Source organism: Cannabis sativa, chromosome 1 (genome assembly GCF_029168945.1).
Source record: "Cannabis sativa cultivar Pink pepper isolate KNU-18-1 chromosome 1, ASM2916894v1, whole genome shotgun sequence".
Classification (NCBI taxonomy): domain Eukaryota; kingdom Viridiplantae; phylum Streptophyta; class Magnoliopsida; order Rosales; family Cannabaceae; genus Cannabis; species Cannabis sativa.
Window position 1 is genome coordinate 29300850 of NC_083601.1, and position 18371 is coordinate 29319220.

The following is an 18371-nucleotide window of genomic DNA, read 5'->3' on the forward strand; positions in this document are numbered from 1 at the left end:
TTCGGTTTCTTCTTTTTGCAACACCATTTTGCTCGGGTGTACCGGGCAAGGTGTAATGGGCAACAATCCCATTTTCTTCAAGAAACTTCGCAAATGCACCAGGTGCTTGTCCATCTTCTGTGTATCTACCATAATACTCACCTCCTCTATCGATCTCACTATCTTAATTTGCTTGTTGCATTGTTTCTCTACTTGACTTTAAATATCTTAAAGACATCTAATGCTTCACTTTTATTATGAAGTAAGTAGATATACATGTAGCGTGAGTAATCATCTATGAATGAGATGAAGTATTTCTGACCATGTGACTCCATATCTGGACTACATATATCAGTATGTATGATTTCTAATATTTCAGAACTCCTATGGACACCAGTTTTGACAGACTTGGAGGTTTGCTTTCCCTTAATGCAATCCACACAAGTATCAAAGTCAGTAAAATCTAAGGTATTGAGTACCCCATCTTTTACCAACCTTTTAATTCTATCAATGGAGATATGTCCCAATCTCCGGTGCCACAATGTACAGGAATCCTCTTTCATAACACATCTTTTAGTGCCAGCGTGAACATGCATAACATTATTAGTGGTATTATTTTGTAAATTAAGGCAGTAAAGACCATCAGACAAAATACCATTTCCAACACATTCAGATTTATAATATAAATTAAAATATTTGTCTGAAAATGTAAAGGAAAAACCAAAGGGTATAAGTCTTGAATCTGAAATCAAGTTTCTAGAGAAACTTGGTACATAAAAGGTCTTTTCTAACTTTAAAATAAAACCATTACTTAAAACTAAATTGCATGTTCCAATAGCTTCCACATGTGAGCCCATCTTGTTTCCAGATAAGATGCTTTGCTCACTTGCCACTGGCTTCCTTAGATTTTGAATATCCTGCAAGGAATTTGTTATGTGAATTGTTGAACCGGAATCAATCCACCATGTGTTAAGATTAACATTAGCCATATTAGATTCATAACATACTAAGGAAATTGGATTACCTTTGTCATCCATCCATTTCTTGAACTGGCTGCACTCCCTTTTAGCATGTCCCTTTTGTTTACAAAAGAAACATTTGATGGAATCTTTCTTTATGGCAACCTTGGGAGCCATGGGCTTTTTCCCTTTGTTCTTTTTGAATGGCTTGCGTTTCTTAGGTTGAGTGGTCAGGTGAACACTTTCTCCTTGCTCCTGTAGGAGCCTGGCTTCCTCTTGAACACACATGGTCATCAATTCATTGATAGTCCATTTTTCTTTATGTGTGTTGTAGGAAATTTTGAAAGGCCCATACTGTGGAGGAAGATTGTGAAGGATGTAATGAACCAGGAAGGTATCAGGAATGATAACGTCGAGTTTCTTCAAATGAGCAGTGATGTCCCTCATTTTAGAAATATGTTCTCGAACTCCTTTAACACCGGTGAGTTTTGTGGACGAGAACTCTTGGATGAGGTTGATGAACAAGGATTTATCTGAAGTGTCAAACTGTTCATCCATAACTTTGATAAAGTCTTTCACCTTCTCAGGTGGCTCCACCGATCCACGCATTCCCATAGGAATTCTGGACATAATGAACATGATGCAAAGACGATTAGATTGCTCCCACTTTTCACGTAGTGCAATCTCAGCAGCAGTGCTAGTATCAGTGATAGCAGCTGGTTCATCTTTTCTTATTGCATAATCCATGTCAGTGCAAGCTAGGTGGAGAAGAACTCGTTCCTTCCAGATTTTGAAGTTGTCACTCCTAAGCTCAGGGATTTCACTAGTGATTTCAGCATATTTAGAGGTGGATGAAATAGCTGCAAGAGTAGGATTACAAAAAAATTTAGATGTTTAAAAGAATTGAGGCTTTAATGAATTCATGTTTTACCAATGTAGAAACATGATGAAGATGAAAATTTTATTAAATCTAAAATTGCCTGTGGGCTAAATTTTAAATCTAATAAAATTATATGAACTTTATGATAGATTTAATGAAATATTTAATTTAGATTAATGGAGGAATGAAATCTATCTTTTAAATAAAATTTGTGATAACACTATTAAATCAAATCCTCATAACTCCCTGTGGGGTAAATTAAGAGAATTTAACTTAATATATTATCCTAATTAATTATAAAAATATAATAAAATCCCTGTGGGGTAAAATTATTATATCCAAATAATTAATTACAAGTTTTGTCCATTAAGGTGAATTTTAATTAATATATAATTTTATATAATTAAAGATGCTGTGGCTACTCCCTAATTATAAAAAATTATATTTTCACTTTAGACATTAGGTATTGGGCTCTACCTAAAAGTAATTTCGTTATTAACATAATAGACAATCACTGAGATTAGTGCTCCTAGTGTGGTCGTCCGAAGATCATTAAAAACCGTTCTAGATATGAGCATTTGTCCCAGGTTCATGTTTTCTTATGTCAAACCACAAAATTACTTACGTTTTATTCATATCTTATTCATTTTATAAAGTTTTATGAATATTTTATGAATAATTTTATGAAGTTTTATGAAACTTAATTGCTAAATAAAATATTCAACCTATCTTAATGTTTGAATATTTCTAAATATATCTAGCACTATAAAAGGAATTTATGTAGAGCATTTAAATCATACAAATCTAAATTAATTGCATTAAACATAAATTTGTCAATTAAATACAAAATAATACAATTAATGTATGATCATTAATTAAATGCTAATTCCTTAATATGAAATTAATGGCAGATTTTTCAAAATTAATTTAGACAATAAATTGCAGAAATTTGGTAATATATAATTAAATGCACAAATTAGCACAATTTTTACATACCTAAATAAATCATGTAATAAATTACCAAATTTAAACAAATTTCCATTTTCAATTTATACTATATATATGTATTAAACAAAAATGGAAAATTAACTAAATGCAATTTATTGACTAAATTAACACTGAAATGGGAAAATAATTAATATTCCAAATAAATAAAAATTTATAAAAAAATTCGGAATTTTTCCCTTTTCTTTTTTTTTTTTTTTTTTTTTTTTGAAAAATCCATGCGCCAAACGACATGTCGTTTTTGCAAAAAGCGAAACGACACGTCGTTTTTCCAAAATTTGAAGGGCTGAAAATGAATGCAAACGACACGTCGTTTTTCACACTGTGAAAAACGACATGTCGTTTTTTCAAACGACAGCTGAAAATGAAGCCTTTCAAACGACACGTCGTTTTTGAAAAACGACACGTCGTTTTGGAAAAACGACACGTCGTTTTTTGGAAAACGACACGTCGTTTTTGGGCAAACGACACGTCGTTTTTTGACAAACGACACGTCGTTTTTTGACAAACGACATGTCGTTTGTGTCGTCTTCTCCAGCCAAACCGGGTCGAATTTGACCCGTTTTTCTGCACGCGGGTCCGTCGAACCCGACCCAAACCCGATCGGAAATTGCGTTTCCGACGACCAAATTGCGTGTTTTCAAATCTAAAATGTTCTAAATCAAATAATAAAGAGATCCACATAGATTTTATGCACGAAAACACGAAAAAATATATACTTTAATATCACGAAACTAATCGGGTCCGAAAAAGATTTAACTGAAAATTTTTTCCATCTCTAAGTTTTTCAATGGATTTTCAATGCTTAGATCGATCTATAATACTATACGAATATAGTAATGTATATAGAATTCAAAATAAACACCGAAAAATGAAAAAAGGAAAAAACAAAACCATGGACCGATCGTGATTATATATACGCATGTATATATATATATGCATGTATATATCACATAATAAAAAAATGAATATTATGATTATTATTATGTGACAAAACATATATATAATATACGATATATATATAAACATATATACATATAAAATATATATATATACACGTACGAGTATGAAATTATGAATGTATGAGTATATAATATATATGTATATATGAACAATAAAAGATATATATATATGTATATACTGATTAAAATGTATATATAATATAAATGGTATGAATATAAATATATATATATACAGAACCGAAACAAATATGTATATATATGAACAGTATATGTATGTATATATATATATGAAACTCAAATAAAATCAAGGCAGAGATAAATCCGCTCTGATACCAACTGTTAGACTATATATATAGTGTATGTAATATAGCATATACAATGATATGAAATGCGGAAAATAAACTTTAATCATATCAATAATATATGCAATGAAAGGATCGATGTACCTCCAGCCATTGATCTTTGAGCTTCAATCCCTGCGATAGCTTCGGTATTGGAGTTCGGGCTTCCTCGCTCTCTCAACTCTCTTTAGATGGAATTTGCTGAATGAATTCAGAATCAGTGAGAAGCTCGGGGACCGAGACCCTATATTTATAGGTGAGATACTCCATCAGTATCTGCGCCACATTAATTGTCAGAATATTCTGACAATTAATTCAGGAAATCAAATCAGGTAATGAATATAGAAATCTGACCATATATAGAATATTACATAATTGATTTTGTTCAGATTCAATGAATATAAAATATTCATTTATCAGAAAATCAATTATTTATTTATTTTCTTAAATAGAAAATCATTTCCTTAATTAGAAAATAATTTTCAAGAATAAAAATATTCTAATATTCTCCCACTTGGTCAGCATTTAAACTAAAATATTCAAACCCAACGTTCCTCATTATATAATAAACATACGAATCATAGCGACATGTCCTCATTATGAATCGAGTATTATCATAGCTAAAATATATACATACTACCATGCATCATTCGGGAACATGAAATTATACGTGCTTTTTATTCTGTTTTGCAGATTATATCATTTTAAAGAGTTCTCCTGCTTTTAATTATTATTATTATTTAGTTTTATATTGAATGTATAATTTTTTAAATCCCTTTGGTTAGCGGCCGCCAAAAAAACATGGAATGTTGAAGCTGAGTTAGGGAATAGTTCTTCATATACGAGCAGTACTTCAAATGAAGCAATTGATAAATTTTATAACTTTACAAATTAAAGACTTTATAATTGTTGACTGACTATTTATACGTATAATTTCTATTAAGAAACCATTTTTAATGAATAACATGTATATATATGTTACTCCATAATTAAGTAGAAAAAAAGAATAAGAAATCCGTTAATTAAACAACTGCAAAAAGCAAAAACAAAAACAAAAAAAAAAAACAAGTACGACTCTAGCTTCAATGTGTTTACATTACCTTCCATAGCCTAAACAAACAAGTACGACTTTAGCTTATCGGCAAAATTTGCTCTGTCACAAAAGTTCTTTCTTTACTTTTTGGCTACTAGATGAGGGTTTGTGTGTGCTTATTAATAGGTTTCAGATTTCCTTCCCAATTGGTTAGCTGTTTGTTATGTGTCAATGTCGGTTATATTTGTTATAACCTTTTCCTTAATTGTAGGATAACAGTTGTATCCTTCTTTTCCAGCTGGTTTATATATATAAACCACTCCCTCTGTATTATTGATTTTAATCAAGACAGATTAATGAATTTCATCCGCAATATGGTATCAGAGCGGGAGAGTAGTCCTCTCCCTCGATTCTAGCCCTTTCTTCTCGCTTTGTCCTCTCGCCGTGCCTTCTTCTCCGGCGACGTTATCCTTGATCTTGTCTTTCAAGATCGATATCGAAGGAACCTTTCATCCTTCTGTTTCTTTTCTCCTTTTTTTTTTTCGATTGCTTTGTTTCGCAATCATCCTTTTCTTTCATCATGTCGACGGAAGATCAATCCTCAAGAACTGGAGACAATGTTCCAACCAATTCCTCCATGAACGATCCTCCAGATACCCGAGGTCAGCACAATCAAGGAATCAATATACGGGCTCGTAATCCTCTTGAAGACCCTGCCGATCCTTATTACTTGCATCATGGAGACAACCCAGGGAATGTTTTGGTTTCTCAACCTTTAACTGGACAAGACAACTACATCGCATGGAGTCGCGCTATGCAACTTGCCATTTCTGTCAAAAATAAACTCGGTTTCCTCGACGGTTCTATCTCTAAACCTCCTCTTTCTGATCATATTTTGTATAACGCTTGGATTCGTAATAACAATATTGTGATTTCTTGGATTCTCAACTCCGTGTCTAAGGAAATTTCGTCTAGCATATTATATGATGAATCTGCTGCCGCAATATGGACTGACTTAAAGGTCCGTTTTCATCAACGAAATGGTCCTCACATTTACAACCTCAGGAAAGATCTTATGAATCTCAGGCAAGACAATCAGAGTGTGAGTATGTACTTTACAAGGTTGAAAACTATATGGGAACAACTCTCCAATTACAGGCCGACTTGCACCTGCAATGGCTGCACGTGTGGAGGTGTCAAGAAATTACAAGAACACTACCATATGGAATATATTATGTCATTCCTTATGGGTTTATCCGATTTTTACTCGCAAGTGAAAAGCAGCATTCTCCTTATGGATCCTTTACCCGAAGTGAATAGGGTCTTTCATCTTGTTTCTCAAGAAGAAAACCAGAGAGGAAACACCACCTCTACTGCTGATCCCAATCCTAATCTTGCCTTTGCCTTTCAAGGAACCAAAACACCCAACAATAAATCTGATGTTCAACCTCCAAGAAACAATCCTCCTAAGAGAAATAGACCATTTTGTACCCATTGTAATATTCATGGCCATACCATAGACAAGTGTTACAAGATACACGGGTATCCTCCGGGATACAACAAATCGGCTAAGTCCAAAGAGGCAGCAGCAAATCAAGTGGAAACTGAACAAGAAAAAGTCACTGCTCCTGTCGACAACAATACTTTTCTTCCTCAGCTTTCTGCTACTCAATACCAACAATTGCTAAATCTCTTGGCAACACAACAGTCTAGCAATATTGTCTTGGATCCTAGTACTTCAGGAGGTAACATTGGTATTGTTTCTTCATGCAATTCTATTTTACCTAAATTCAATTCTTGGATAATTGACTCAGGCGCCACAAGACATATATGTTCTAACATTAAACTTTTTCAATCTGTTAGTCCAATTGCTTCAACTAAACTTATTTTACCTAATAATGATTGTCTTCATGTTAGTTATAGTGGCACAGTTTCTCTCTGTTCTGAGTTAACTCTTACAAATGTCTTGTATGTACCCACCTTCAAATATAATATTATATCTGTAAGCAGCCTCACTAATCATACCTCTCTTCAAGTTCTTTTTCATTCTAACAGTTTTCACATACAGGAACACACCAGCCAGAAGATGATTGGCAGAGGTGATTCCATTAATGGGCTGTACATCTTGGATCTCACACATCCTCCTTCTCACGTTTTTGCTGTTTCTGCTGAGACATGGCACTCTAGGCTTGGCCATTTGTCTCAAAAGCATTTAAATCTTCTTAGTAATAATCTGCAATGTACTGTTAAAACTGCTCACAAGAATGAACCTTGTTACATATGTCCCTTGGCAAAACAAAAAAGATTGCCATTTCCTAATAACACTACCTTTTCTGAACATGTGTTTGATCTCATTCATTGTGATATTTGGGGACCATATCATGTTACATCTCACTCTAATCATCGATATTTTTTAACTTTAGTTGATGACCATTCTCGTTTTACATGGATATATTTGCTCAAACAAAAATCTGATGTTACTTTTATTATCCCTCAATTTTTATCTTATGTTCAAACTCAATTTAAGTGTGTTTTTAAATGCTTTCGTTCTGATAATGCCCCTGAATTGGTTTTTAAAGATCTCTTTCTCAAACATGGCATTTTACATGATTATACTTGCATTGAAACACCTGAACAAAATGCTATCGCTGAAAGAAAGCATCAGCATCTCCTCAATGTTGCTCGAGCATTATGTTTTCAAGCCCACATTCCTCTTCATTTTTGGACTGAATGTATAATGACATCTGTTTTTTTAATAAATAGAACCCCCACTCCCAACCTTGGTAATCTAACTCCTTATGAAAAATTATATGGTAAGCAACCTGATTACACTAACCTTAAAGTGTTTGGATGCCTAGCTTTTGCTTCTACTATCACTGCCCACAGGACCAAGTTTGCAGCAAGAGCTACACCATGTGTTTTCATGGGATATCCCCAAGGTGTTAAAGGATACAGACTATATGATTTAAACACCAAACAATTTTTTATTTCACGGAATGTAGTTTTCCATGAACATATTTTTCCTTTTTCTAAAATCAACACAGCTACTGCTTGTTTAAATCCCTTTATTATCTCAGTTTTACCTTCTACTGCTGTCACTAATACACCTATTGCAGATTATCCATCTATTTCCACAACTGATGATTTTCCACAGGACAATACAAATGCCACTTCCACTTCTTCCTTGCTGTCCCCAGATCAGCAAGAAGAATGTCCTCATGCACCTACTATTTCCACCACGAACACATCATCTCCCACCATACCAGCAGCCCCTACTCGGCGCACCAGCAGACCAACCAAAACCCCAAGATATTTACAAGACTATGAGTGTTACTCTCATATACATACCAAACTCTCAACTCCTCATTCTCTTACTAAAGTTTTATCTTATGATAAGTTGTCCACTTTACATAATGCCTTTATTTTTGCTATTTCTGCAGAAAAAGAACCACAAAATTATTATCAAGCCATCCATTTTAAACATTGGCTTCAAGCAATGAATGTTGAACTCATTGCACTAATACATAACAAGACTTGGACTGTGGTTCGACTTCCTCCAGATAAAAAGGCAATTGGATGTCGTTGGGTCTATAAGATCAAGTTCAATAAAGATGGCAGTGTAGAGCGCTATAAAGCAAGACTCGTTGCTCAAGGCTTCACTCAACAAGAGGGCCTCGATTTTTTTGACACCTTTTCCCCCGTGGCCAAGATGGTCACTTTTAAATTGCTTCTTGCTATCTCTACTATTAACCATTGGCACATATTACAACTTGATATTAACAACGCCTTCCTCAATGGAGATCTCCATGAGGAAGTTTATATGCAATTGCCTCTCGGTTTCACTCCTTCTTCTTCTTCTGCTGCAGGTACACCCTTGGTTTGCAAACTACACAAATCGATTTATGGTCTTCGCCAATCTTCTCGCCAATGGTACACAAAGCTCTCCGAAGCCTTGCTTGAAGAAGGATTTCTCCAATCTCAAGCCGATTACACACTCTTCACTAAAGGATCAGCAAGCTCTTTCATCGCTCTTTTAGTCTATGTTGATGATATTGTAATTACTGGCCCCAATCTCACTGCTCTTCATCAATTACAACACACGCTACATCAAAAGTTCAAACTCAAAGCACTTGGTCCACTCAAATATTTTTTGGGTTTCGAATTTGCCCGCACCAAAGATAGTCTTTTCCTCTCTCAACGGAAATATACGCTGCAGCTTCTTGAAGACACCGGATTCATTGGCAGTAAGCCTGCTAAAACACCAATGGATCCCCGCACCAAGCTTGATGATCATCAAGGAGATATACTTCAGCACCCATCTTCCTACAGGCAACTTATTGGGCGACTCCTATATCTCACACACTCTCGGCCAGATATTACTTTCGCTGTCAACAATCTCAGCCAATTCATGGCTCAACCGCGTACAACACACCTCCAAGCCCTTCATCACTTGCTTCGATATCTTAAGAACTCACCTGGACAAGGAATTCTTTATTCAGCATCATCATCTCTACACTTGAGGGGTTTCTCGGACTCCGATTGGGCCTCTTGTCCAATCACTAGGCGTTCTGTCACGGGCTTCTGCATTTTTTTGGGAGACAACCTCATCTCATGGAGAACTAAAAAGCAGCCCACCATCTCTAAAAGCTCTGCTGAAGCAGAATACCGCGCCTTAGCCGCCACCACCAGTGAACTCACTTGGATTCGCTATCTTCTACACGATCTACACATTCAACAAACCAGCCCTGCCTTCATCTACTGTGACAACCATTCTGCAATCCACATTGCCAACAATCCCACCTATCACGAACGAACAAAACACATTGAGATCGACTGTCATTTCATTCGTGAGAAGATCAACAACAACACTGTTCGGCTTATCCCTATTAGCAGCACACTTCAACTCGCTGACATCTTTACTAAACCTTTAGCTTCTACTACACTCACCACACACTTAACCAAGATGTCTGTCCATGATATCTACCATCCATCTTGAGGGGGGGGTAATAGGTTTCAGATTTCCTTCCCAATTGGTTAGCTGTTTGTTATGTGTCAATGTCGGTTATATTTGTTATAACCTTTTCCTTAATTGTAGGATAACAGTTGTATCCTTCTTTTCCAGCTGGTTTATATATATAAACCACTCCCTCTGTATTATTGATTTTAATCAAGACAGATTAATGAATTTCATCCGCAATACTTATATTTAGATAGAACTGATAAGTGAGAAGACACACAGGTTTATAAATAAACCAGTCAATTTAAATTTTGAAGACCAATAAACCATCCTAGCTAATTTGTAATCTGAACCGACGATATGTAATATACCAATTTTCCAAACAATAATTAATGAGTTACGGCTTACGAGGGAAAAGTAATGAAACGATATCATTAACTTAACAGCATTACTACTTAATTAATATTATACTTTATTGTCCCACTCGAACACCTACTGTGCAGGACCAGCAGTAACATATTTTAAGTTTAAAAATTAATTTTAAAGAAATAATTTTGATTTTTCTAAAAGAAAATTTTGGAGTTAATAAAAAATTAATGCATTAATATTTGTGGTTAAATTTTGTAGAATTTGGAATGAGCTAAAATTAATAGGTTTTATCTCACAAAATCAATTGAGAATTAGAGGATTAATCTATTTATCTTCTATATAATTATATAATGATAATTTATTTTCAATACATTAGCAATCTACTCTAATAAATTTTAATCTTAACTAATTTTATTTTGTTAAAAGGAAAAATCATTAAATACAACTATTATTATACATTTCAAAGATTATGTGGAACCAAAATAGGACACCATTTTAGACTCAAATTTAAATCCAAACTTTTAATATCCAAAAAGCAAATGTGTTAATTTGTTCACTTGGGGAATCACTAGGCACACAACAAAAGTTCATTCATCTAAGAAAACCTGTAAACAAAGTGATAGTATTCTTGCTTCGAAATTATATTTACAAAAGCATAATCTTATAATAACCAATACTTTTTAAAGTGTCCCACGAAGTTTTCACATCATTAATCACTTTCTCTGCTTGTTCTTTCTTGAGCTCACAAAACTTAACATGATCCTCTTCATCTCTAACAAGTGACTGTTTTGAAGTAGTTGCTTGATCAGCCAAAACTTGAAGCATCTTACCTAGACGTGTCTTCTTTGCTTTCCTTTCGGTTAGCTGTCTTTCTAGTTCGGCAATTTCATGATCAACAGCCTCTGCTTGTTTCCTTATTGGCAAGAACTTTGAAGATAATTGCTTCATAGCTGTTTTCTGATCATCTATGGACTTTTCCTTCTCTTGGATTTCTCTCAAGTCTTGTTTGGCCATTTCATATTGCTCGCAACTTTGAACAAAGTCATCCACAAATTTGGTTACCTCATCTACAGAATTCTCGGGAAAGACATTGCTACTTAGCAAAATTGAAAGCGATTTCTTGAGCTCGAAATCCCTACCCGATTGGATGACATTATCAAGATCAATATCAAGGCATTGTTTGAAGATAATTTTGGCAGAGTCAATCTCCTCTGGTGTCCATGAAGGAGGGCCGAAGCTGCTCACATAGTTCTCCTCCTTAAACCTCTCTCCTTCCAATATATTTTGGATGTCAACAAACAAATTGTCGTATTTAGTAGTAAATTCTGTTTCTCCGGAATTTTTTATTGGTTTCTGATAAAATATGTATAACAAAAGAATCAGATGACTAATAAAAAACAATAATAAATATCTAAAATGCTTATTCATAACCTGATCAGTATTATAGATATCAAAAGCAAAATAAATATCAATTTTTAATATTAATATGCATTTGATCACCTGATCAGTTTTTTTATTTTGCTCTTCGTCTTGTTTTTTCCAGTTTTGAACGTTGTCTGCCGGGCCGGCCATGAAAATATATGAGCCTAAGACGAATTGAATTTTGGGACCTATAAAAAAAATATTAAAAATAGAATGTTATGGGCCTATAAAAACAAATAATGTTAGTAAAATGACACTAAAGCCAAAACAGAGACTTAAAAATAATTAAAAGAGAAATTTTAAAAACAAAACACTTACTTGATCTTGATTTTAGAATCCAGACTTAAGAGATTATAAACCGAGAAGCTCTTAGTCTCGGTTATACCCTAGAGGATATAAAAGTCAATATTAATCTCTGACACTCAAATCCTACGCCAAAAACCTATATATCTCTCAGGCCAATACATCACATTGTAGATAAAATTAAAAGAGGTGTGTAGCAGGATTCGTACTATAGTTTGAAAGGGGTGAATTGGTTTTACCATTTTTTAAATGTAATAATCTTTGCAGTGTGGTGATCACTTGTGCTTAGGTTGTAAGTTTTTGATTGAAAGCAATACTCTTACAGACGTCTTTACAAAAAAAAAAAAATAAATAAATAAATAATGAAGTAACCCATTATATCGTTCTATCAAATACTTCTCCCGATAGTAAATTATATATTTCTATAGTAATTAACAATAGCCATATATATATAACATGAAAATTTTGAAAATTAGACTAGCTCGTACGCACCCATAATACTGCTACTGCTAGTTATAATCGAGAAATTACCAATAGATTAACTATTGTCAACTAAATAAAAAAGACTTTAAATACTCTTCCAAACCTATATATAATACATGTTGATATTCCTGGTTGTAAAACTGTACATATTTTTAAATTACAATACAAGATTCAGAAAATTAATTAATATGGATGAATTATTAATAAATACCAATACAACTTACGTACCTTCCATTTATATATATGAGGCAGTGAAACAGAAAACAGTACGTACTAGCTATTATATTACTGATCTCCGATTTTGTTTGAGTACGCTATATAAATACATGTTTCTTTCGAAAATTTACTTGGGAGAGATCTGAGAACTGAGAAGGCACGGGTTCATAAATAAAATTAATTACGAAACAGAAAAATAACAATTTGGATAACTGAACGGGCAATATAATTACTTCCTTTCACCATCTTCAATAAAATATTATGATCATGATCATTTTGCCGACTAAATTAAAAACTAGTTTTCCTATGTTGGCTATGGGAAGTGGCTAACCTAGTTTTCCTATAATTGCCGTGGGAAATGGAAACGACCCACCATTATTAAATTATATATGGATCATTGATTGTAGTATCATGATCAAAATTATTATATTTGTATCGAATATTGATCATCACCGTATTATGTCTTTAGAGCATCTCCAACTGAGTTGCCCATTAAACACAATATGCAATTTGCTCTTAATTTTAAGAATTTTATAAAAAGTGTGTTGTTTAATATAGATAATGATCACATGATTTTTTTTTAAATTTTTTTATTAGGAAAAAGTTGTTTTTGACCTAACAATTCATTAATTTAATTTGATATGGGACTATATGATGGACAATTTTTAAAGTTGTTAACTATTGGAGTATTTTCTTAAGAGAATATGATAAATTTTATGTAGATGAGAGAGAAGATAAAAAAAAATATATATTTTAGGATGATTTGTGTAAGTGTCATGTCTTGTGTGGCAAATTAGATATTGCTTTTGTTCAGTATTTGTTGTCTCTAACATCTGTTCTGGAGTTAGTTGCATCTGTTTTTCACTAATATCATTTTAGTGCCATGTCAGCTTTCTGCTAGTTTGTTAGAGTGTGCCAGCTGTACTTTGCTGGTTGGTTAGTTAGTCTGGTTTATTATCTTTAGTATATAAATTCGATCAAAACCGTTGTACTAACTAACTCTCTTCTGTTAGAATCTTCTTCTTGATTCTTGCTCTGCTAGGGCAACATATTTTCTGTTTTTGTTCTTGTTTGTGCAGATTGAAGTTCGAGAGATCTTCCTGAGGTTGAAGATGAAGTTCAAATCTGCTTGATCTGAAGGGAGTTCAGATTCTTTGCTGAAGGTTGTTCAGCTGTGTGTTTCTTGTGTTTGAGATCTAAATGTGTTTAGATCTCAAAGCTTGAGGTTGTTCAAGCATTAGGTAACTTTGTATAAAAGTCAATTTAGATTACTTTGTTTGATTTGAAGAATCAGAACTGGATATTGTAATTGAATTGATTGTTTAGTGAAAGTTACTGTACCCGGTTCAAGGGAACCCAAGCACTACTCGGTTGGAATGCGTTTCCAATGCAGAGGAAGCTTGTAAATTCTGTGTTCATTGTTTTTAATTTCTAATTCATAACATAGAATTAATCTGCTAAGAATCATCAATATGAACTGGTAGAAATTAGGACTTTCAATTGGTATCAGAGCCTACTTTTTCAAGTAAAGAAATTGCGATCTTGGATTTGTCCTATTGTCTGCACATCCTTAAGTTTCTCTGTCAATCTTTATCCTGTAATTTTCTGGAAAACTAACCCACCACGAGTCTCATCTCGTTGTGCAACAAAGTTCTTTGCTGAGTGTGTGCAGATCTACCTGAAATGGAAATGTTCAGAGAAGGAGGATCAACTTGAGACCCCGTCTTTGGAAGGTTCTAACTATCCTTATTGGAAGACAAAGATGAGAGCTTTCTTGAAGAAATTTGTGGATGAACGAGTACGGATGGCGATTCTTGAAGGTTGGTCACCTCCTACTGTTACTGATGAAGAAGGGGACAAGATCAAAAAATCCAGTGAATGGACTACTGACGAAATGGAACGAGCTAATTTCAATTCCAAAGCTCTTCATGCCCTCTTCAATGCTGTCTCGACTAATCAACTGAAAGTTATTTCGAACTGTGAAGTTGCCAAAGATGCGTGGGAAAAGCTGAAAATCAAGAATGAGGGAACTGATGCTGTTAAAAAGGCTCGACTTCGATCTCTAGCAAAATCCTTTGAGAATCTGTCAATGGAGGAAGATGAATCCGTCTCAGAATTTCATGCTAAGCTGTGTGACATTTCCAATGAATCCTATGCTCTTGGCAAAACTTACTCCAACAAGAAATTGGTGAGAAAGCTACTAGGTGTTCTTCCAAAAAGATTCATGTCCAAAGTAACGTCTATTGAAGAAAGCAGAGATATTGAAGCACTTGATCTAGACGAATTGATTGGGTCACTCCAAAATTATGAGTTAACTCTTGAGAGATGGGAGAAAGGGAAGAAAACCAAGAGTTCTGAGAAGGAGAAGATCGAAATGGGAGTTGCTTTCATCCATAAGGAAGAAAACTCTAAGGAAGTTGATTTGTCTGAATCTTTTACAGATGCGAATCTGGCCCTCCTGGCAAAGAATTATGCCCGATTCTTAAAAAAGAACTTCAAGAAATCTAATTCTGGTAATAAGGAAAATTCTACTGGAAGGAACTTCCCTGGTCCTAACCGACAATCCCAACAACCAGAAAAGAAAGGAAAAGGGATTCAGTGTCACGAATGCTCAGGTTTTGGTCACATACAGGCAGAATGTGCAAATACACTTAAGAAAAAGAAGGCCTTGGCTGTCACATGGAGTGATAGTGAAGAAGAAGAGGCTAGTGATGAATCGAAGGATGATAAGTCTGTAATGGCATTTATGGTCAGGGAATCTGTCCCTGAAGAAGTTGAGGGAGATGACTCATTGTCTGATTCTGAATCAACAGCTGATGAGAAAAATAAGGCTTATGAGGAAATGTTTGCCCAATGGGGCTATATGGCTAAGAGAGTGAAGGAACTACAAGATCTGAACAAAGCTCTTGATGATAGTAAATGTGAACTAGAAGATAAGCTCAAGAAGATGACATTGGAGTTGTGTTCCAAAGACAGTGAGATATACAAATTGACTTCTGAACTTGTGAGAGCAAAGCAGTCCCTTTCTCATGTTCCCTCGGGCACTGCTGCACTGAATCAAGCTCTCCAAAATCAGAAGCCGTATGGAGACAGAACATCTATTGGATACAAACTGTTATACAATCAAGGGAATGATTTGACTATTGAAGATAACTCAGCTTCATCCTCTGGTGATAAAATAAAGTTTGTATCTGCCTCTACTACCATCAAGGATGATCAACCAGAGAAAAAACCTGATGAATCTAAGCCCAACTCTGTCAAAAGAGGTCCTATGAGTGAAAAATCAAGAGACAAACAGGTTGATCGATTTGTTCCAACGTGTCACTTCTGCAATAAAAGAGGACACATCAGGCCAAGATGTTACAAACTCCGAACTTACTTGACAAACCTTATCAATAGGAAATCTGGCCACGGTAATTTCTCTTTTGCCCCACAACACGGAACTAAGAAGAAGAGGAAATCCAAACGTGAAAATCTGGCTCTTGTTGCTCACACCTCCCTGTCAGCTATGAAAGATAACTGCTGGTACTTTGATAGCGGATGCTCACGACACATGACAGGTTCCTGCAATGATCTTAAGAACTTTCATTCATCCAAAGAAGGTTTTGTCACCTTTGGTGATGGAAATAAAGGGGAGATTATGGGGCAGGGTGATCTAGATCTCTTGGATGTCTTCTCTCTGACAGGCGTGCTATTCGTGAAAGGACTGAAAGCAAACTTAATTAGCATCAGTCAACTATGTGATGCTAACTATGATGTGAACTTCACCAAGACACAATGCTTAGTCTCATCTGATGGGAAAACAGTTCTCACAGGGAACAGAACGGCTGATCACTGCTATGTTCTGACCAATCAAGTAAAATGCCACAGGGTGTTCTTGGATAAACCTGATTTATGGCACTACAGACTGGGGCACCTAAACTACAGAGACTTAAAGAAGATTGTTTCCATCAAAGCTGTCCGTGGGATTCCTGAATTCAGATTGGGTGGAGATAGGGTGTGTGGTCCCTGCCAACAAGGTAAACAAATTAAGTCCTCTCATCCTCCTATAAATGCCCTCCTTACTTCCAAAGTACTGGAATTAGTTCATGTTGATCTAATGGGTCCAATGCAAACTGCAAGCATTGCGGGGAAACGGTATGTGATGGTGTGTGTAGATGACTTCTCAAGATACACTTGGGTAAACTTCCTCAAAGAAAAATCAGATACCTTTGGAGCCTTCTCCTCTCTGTGTCTGCAGCTGCAAAATGAAAAGGGTGTCACCATTGGCAAGGTTTATCGGGTCAGAAGCGATCATGGGAAGGAATTTGAAAACGACATATTTGCTCAATTCTGTAATAAAATGGGTATTAGCCATGAGTTCTCTGCACCTAAGACTCCACAGCAGAATGGGATCGTAGAACGCAAAAATAGAACTCTTCAGGAGATGGCTCGGGTCATGCTGTGTGCAAAGGGTGTGGCTATCCGGTTTTGGGCCGAAGCTGTCAATACTGCATGTTATATATGTAATCGAGTTCATCTGCGAACTGGTGCATCTCAAACTCCTTACGAACTGTGGAAAGGCAAGACTCCTAATCTGAGCCATGTACATATATTTGGGTGTACCTGTTACATACTCAATGATCGTGATCATCTTGGAAAATTTGATGCTCGGAGTGATGAAGGAATTTTCCTTGGATACTCGACTAACAGCCGTGCGTATAGGGTGTACAACAAACGAACTTTTACAGTCATGGAGTCAATGAATGTAAAGTTTGACGACTTGGAGGTGTCAGACAATGGGTTTGGATCTGGAGAGGACGATTCCCATGACCCATGTATCCCATCACTCCCTCTGGTTACACTTAATCAAGAAACACCAGAGATAACACCATCTGACAGCCAACCAGTCTCATCTGCAAATGATGGCACCTCATCTGTTGATTCTATGGGAGATGACGCCATCTCAGCACCTCAGCCCATCAGCAAGGATGCAATGTCCTCACCTCACTCTCGATTATATAAGAAGGGTCCCCCGTCTTGGATTCAAAAAGCTCATCCTCCCACAATTGTCATTGGGGACCCAAATGCAACTATGGTCACTCGTCGCAAGGTGCTAAATGTTATTGCATTTGCTTGCTATGTGTCTCTGGTAGAACCTCAAAATGTAACTGAGGCTCTTCTGGATGAATTCTGGAACAATGCAATGCAGGATGAAATGGGGCAGTTCAAAAGAAACCGAGTGTGGATCCTAGTTCCTAAACCTGATGGAGTAAACATTATAGGAACCAAATGGCTCTTCAAGAACAAATCTGATGAGTTCGGGACAGTGGTTCGAAATAAGGCCAGGTTAGTTGCTCAAGGCTACAATCAAGTGGAAGGGGTTGATTTTGAAGAAACTTTTGCACCCGTGGCTAGACTTGAGTCTATTCGGTTACTGTTAGTTGTGGCATGCTTCTTGAAATTCAAACTTCACCAAATGG

The 18371-nt window shown here is 35.4% G+C and overlaps 1 protein-coding gene across 2 annotated transcripts; it reads right to left on the minus strand.

Moving 5' to 3' along the window:
- Window positions 1-10991: 10991 nt before the first annotated feature.
- Window positions 10992-13456, minus strand: LOC115707368 (uncharacterized). 2 transcript variants are annotated; one of them, XM_030635312.2, is made up of 3 exons: window positions 12922-13456; window positions 11986-12095; window positions 10992-11838 (listed from the first exon to the last, which is right to left on the minus strand). In XM_030635312.2, the coding sequence occupies exons 1-3, from the start codon at window positions 12926-12928 to the stop codon at window positions 11131-11133; spliced, it is 825 nt and encodes a 274-aa protein (XP_030491172.2). In that variant the 5' UTR covers window positions 12929-13456; the 3' UTR covers window positions 10992-11130. The 2 variants fall into 2 exon arrangements, with proteins under 2 accessions (XP_030491172.2, XP_060963266.1); XM_061107283.1 differs by lacking the exon at window positions 12922-13456 and adding an exon at window positions 12226-12913.
- Between the last annotated feature and the right edge of the window lie 4915 nt (window positions 13457-18371).

Bases quoted from the DNA above. Each gene is read 5' to 3' on its own strand.
- LOC115707368 (XM_030635312.2), bottom strand. The intron at 11,839-11,985 runs GTGATCAAATGC...ATATTTTATCAG, and splicing joins AAAATAAAAAAACTGATCAG to AAACCAATAAAAAATTCCGG.